At 34.7% G+C, this 4,826-nt stretch overlaps 1 protein-coding gene across 2 annotated transcripts; it reads right to left on the bottom strand.

Moving 5' to 3' along the window:
* Positions 1–1,355: 1,355 nt before the first annotated feature.
* LOC110944970 (rac-like GTP-binding protein RAC2) lies at positions 1,356–4,567 on the bottom strand. Of its 2 annotated transcripts, none has more exons than XM_022186613.2 (7): positions 4,292–4,567; positions 4,057–4,144; positions 3,594–3,703; positions 3,436–3,499; positions 3,241–3,305; positions 3,083–3,148; positions 1,356–1,958 (listed from the first exon to the last, which is right to left on the bottom strand). In XM_022186613.2, exons 1-7 carry the CDS (start codon positions 4,406–4,408, stop codon positions 1,857–1,859), a joined length of 612 nt encoding a protein of 203 aa, XP_022042305.1. In that variant the 5' UTR covers positions 4,409–4,567; the 3' UTR covers positions 1,356–1,856. The 2 variants fall into 2 exon arrangements, with proteins under 2 accessions (XP_022042305.1, XP_035846565.1); XM_035990672.1 differs by lacking the exon at positions 1,356–1,958 and adding an exon at positions 2,790–2,938.
* Between the last annotated feature and the right edge of the window lie 259 nt (positions 4,568–4,826).

The raw sequence follows: 4,826 nt of genomic DNA, 5'->3' as shown, positions 1-4,826 counted from the left end.
CTAAAAAAACCTAAAAAAAACTAAAAAAAACCTAACCCCCACCCCCCCCCCAAAAACCTAAACCCCCCTCCCCCACCCCCCAAAACCTAACCCCCCCCCCCCACCCAAGCTAAAATGCTAAAAACTAAACCCCCAAAAACCTAAAAAAATCTAAAAAAATCTAAAAAAATCTAAAAAAATCAAAAAAAAAATCTAAAAATTTTTTTTTGATTTTTTAATATTTTTTAGGTTAAAATCGCTACTTTTCGAAGCAAAAAAAAAATTTTTTTTTTTTAAAAAAAAAAAATTAAAAAAAAAAAATTTTTTTTTTTTTTTTGATTCGAAAAGTAGCGATTTTAACCTAAAAAATATTAAAAAAAAATTTTTTTATGTGATTTTTAGCTATTTTTAGGCATTTTTGGTGTGTTCACATTGGTTCTCGCGGTTCTCACAATAAGAGGTGGTTCTCGCATGATCTTCTCCCTATATATATATATATATATATATATATATATATATATATATATAGGGTAAGGTTCATGCGAGAACCACCGTTATTGCGAGAACCGCGAGAAACAATGTGAACACAACCTAAAATAGCTAAAAAAACCCTAAAAAAAACCTAACCCCCACCCCCAAAAACCTAAACCCCCCCACCCCCCCCCAAAAAAAAAAAAAACCTAACCCCCCCCCCCCAAAAAAAAAAAAAAACCCTAACCCCCCCCCCCAAGCTAAATGCTAAAAACTAAAACCCTCAAAAAACCTAAAAAAAACCTAACCCCCCCCCCCCCAAAAAAAAAAAACCTAAACCCCCCTCCCCCACCCCTCAAAAACCTAAACCCCCCACCCCCAAGCTAAAATGCTAAAAACTAAACCCTCAAAAAACCTAAAAAATCTAATTTTTTTTTTATTTTTTTACTATTTTTTATGTTCAAATCGCTACTTTTAGTAGCAAAAAAAAATTTTTTTTTTTTTAAATTTTTTTTTTTGGATACTAAAAGTAGCGATTTTTATATAAAAAATAGTAAAAAAATAAAAAAAAATTGGGTGTTTTTTAGATTTTTTTAGGTATTACTGTTTGTGTTCACACTGGTTCTCGCGGTTCTCGCAATAAAGGGTGGTTCCTAACGGATCTTTATCCTTTATATATATATATATATATATATATATATATATATATATATATATATATATATATATATATATATTTATATATGTATATATATATATGTGTGTGTACTTTTATTATGATTTAGTATTAGAAAATTTAGGCAGGCTATTATAAATTTGATCGTAATAAAGTTTAATACAAATACCAATGAGGTGGTGGTGATCCATTGGTAAAGGCAAAACACTTAAACACTAAGGCTGGACGGTATTGGGACCGTCCAGCGTCGTCCTCAAGCCGTCGCCGCCCCCTCTCCATGCCCCCCCCCTCCTCCGTCTTCATCCGTCGCGTCGTCTCCGTCGGTATTCCGACGTTCAGGACGGAGCAAAAAGTGGGCCCCCTTTCTTTTGTTTGTTTGTTTGTATGTTTGCGGGATTTGTACATTATGCTTTAATACTTGTACATAGTTTTGTGGGGTAGGATCATCTAGCACCATCCTCACATACCCTCTAGTTTAGTGGGATGGACCATCCTTGGGAGGACTATGACGTGACGCCTACGTGGCAGATCATCCTCCAAGGATGGACCATCATCATACCCAGTTGCCTAAGGTTTGGAAGGAAGAGTTCTTTGGTTTAAGTCTTACAGACAACAAATTAAAAGAAATTAATCGTTAAAAAAAGTTTAATACAAATTTTGATGGTGGTAAAATTTTTTATACAACACCTGGGAAAGAAAATAAACTAGTACCTTTAACCAATAGTAATACTTATAGAAATACGCATTGCCTTCGTTTATGTTGTCTTTTCTTCAACCTTTTTGGTGGCTTCAAAGCAACCCTAATTGCTGTGTCAAAGGCAGCCTTCACATTCTGAAAACAGTCACATATTTAACGTTATAATAGCATGTGTAGTGGTTTGGGTGAATAATGCCCCAATCTTTGGGCATTTTCTGTCATGTGACAGTACAGTCAACAAGAGGCATTATTGGGCGTTTTTTTCTAAAATGAGTGTATTGGGGATGTGAGCATTATATTAAAAGGGTGTAAAAAATTAAATAAAATAAAAAAACTTACCAAAAAAGGGTATTGGTCAAACCTAAAGAAGATAGCTGTGATTGGTGGGTGTTTAATTGTTCCAGCGTGATTTAAATAACGCTAAAACGAAAAAAGTGATGAAAAACGCCCGGGGGCGGGTGCTGGGCGTGATTGGGTGTGATTGTGTGGAGAAAACGCCAGGATATAGCCCACTACAGATGGTCTAACAAACTAGGATGAAAACCGGAAGATATAGCCGCCAGTAATGCACAAATGCTCCAAAGTTGAGCGTCAGCTCGTGCGGCTACTTTATTATGTATGAGTAGGTTTACAGCCGCCAGTAATGCACAAATGCTCGAAAGTTGAGCGTCAGCTCGTGCGGCAACTTTATTATGTATTAATCTATATAGGTTTACTTGGATCAAAACCGGAAGATATAGCTGCCATTAATGTACAAATGCTCGAAAGTTGAGCGTCAGCTAGTGCAGCTATGTATCAATTATTCTATATAGGTTTATAGTAATTTTTATATATGTATAGTTTTAGATTTTATTAATATTGTAATGTAATACACATATTTTTAGTTTTACTACACTTATATATATATATGCACATGATACATTGAGTAAAAAAATTATATATAAATGATGAGCACATTTTCAGGGTCGGACACAAACTCGCTCGTTAAGCAAATATATTTCGTGCTATCATACTTGTTGAAGGTCACTTATTTCGTGCTGTCATTCTTGTTGAAGGTCGGCTGAAGTGTAGGTTTTGGCGGATAGCTCACGGACGGTTTAACTCGTTTACTACACCTATACATACTTTGAGTCATAAGATGGTGATTAAATTCGCAAAAATCAATTACGCTAAGAAAATTTACCACAAGGATGCTTTTCTTCTAACACAACACGTACAACAATGGGATTTAATTGGCAAAAGGAAAAGTTGATTTATACCTGTTGAGTTTTTGAGCTACACTCTACGTAAGCAGCTGCACCGATCATGTTTTTGAGTTCTTCTCCCTGTAGTATAGTATAAGACAACTTTTACCATTGCACGTACGTTTAAAGCAAATCATATATATATATATATATATGTTTGGTATAATAAATACCTCAGACATTGTAACTGGTGTTGCATCTGGATGATTACTCAAATACTCCATATCTTCTCTTAAGTCTGCGTCGTCATCATTCGATTAAATTGAATTGAAGGAAACGAAACTAGCTAGCTAGGGTTTAATAGAAACAGTAATGTAATGTAATGAAGAATCTGAGATTGAAGCCACCTTTGGATGTATGTAACTTACCAAGTTTAGTTCCCACAAGGACTATAGGTACTGATGGGGCGTAGTGCCTGAGCTCCAAGATCCACTGTCAATACGGAAAACATAATAAGATTGTTAAAATTAATAATAATTTATCTCAGAGTTATGGAAAAGCAAGTGAAGGCAGGCAGGCAGGGGACCTTTCCATAGATGTTAATGTAGCTTGCTTTGTTGATAAGAGAAAATGCCAGGAGAAAAACATCTGCTCCTCTGTAACTAAGTGGTCTTAATCTGTTGTATTCCTCTTGGCCTGTATATTTATTTTTCAATACTTCATTTCTCTATATATCTTCTTTATATTGGATTATTCATGGCTAAAAAATATGAATTTAAGATTCCAACCATGCAATATTTCACACATTTATTTACATGTTTGATTTGTCATGAGTCTTATTATTCTTTCAAGTACACCTGGTCTGTGGTTGTTGGGTACATTGATTTAGGTGACAAATTTATCATTAAAAAAAAAAACCCTTTTAAACAGGGCTACATAAAGATACCTTAATTTCCCTTTATGTTTGTGAATTGTGAAGAGAACATAAGATTTGGAAAACTATGTGAAATCATCCTAAATGGAAAAACTAGAAAGTTTGATCACATTACCAGCAGTATCCCACAATGAAAGGTTTACACTACTGCCATTAACCACCACATTAGCACTGAAGTTGTCAAATATCGTAGGAACATAATCCTACCAGCAACAAGAAAAAAAAAATATCATTTGCATGTGTTCTAACTATATCGAGTGTTAGACAACACCCTACTGAAAGAAAGAATCGATCGATTTTTAACAAAACAATATAAACTAAACTCATTTGCACGAATATATCGATCATACCGACGGAAACTTGTTGCTTGTATAAGAAACAAGCAAGCACGTCTTCCCCACGGCCCCATCTCCAACGGTGACACATTTGAGAAATCTCACACTACTTGTACTCGTACTCGTACTCATTTAGAATTAGTCGGACTCGATCTCGAGAGAACTAAACAATGGAATGTTTTGAAAATACGTAATATGCGATCTTGATTGATATAAACGGACGAAAAAAACGTCTTGTTTTCACCAGATTGAAATCTCAACTACTTGGAAAAATCAGTAAGTTTCGTAGGAAATCTTTTACTTCACTTTTAAGTGCAACGCCATATTGGATATAACGAATGATTTGTCAAAAGTTGGTATAGTGGGGCTTTTGTTGGTTGGTTTGGGTGTACGAGAAGGTAGAACTGAAGATAGTGAATAATAATCACACACCTGAATTTAATTATTATTTACATATATCTAGAGGCCTAGCTACATTAAAAAGTACGGAACCCCCGTAAGTGAAAAAAATTATTAGTTTTATACACACGTGTATTTCGACATCGCACTC

The sequence above is a fragment of the Helianthus annuus genome, chromosome 1 (assembly GCF_002127325.2).
Source record: "Helianthus annuus cultivar XRQ/B chromosome 1, HanXRQr2.0-SUNRISE, whole genome shotgun sequence".
Lineage (NCBI taxonomy): Eukaryota > Viridiplantae > Streptophyta > Magnoliopsida > Asterales > Asteraceae > Helianthus > Helianthus annuus.
The sequence above is the reverse complement of the archived record's forward strand: the minus strand, read 5'-3'. Positions and strand labels throughout refer to the sequence as shown.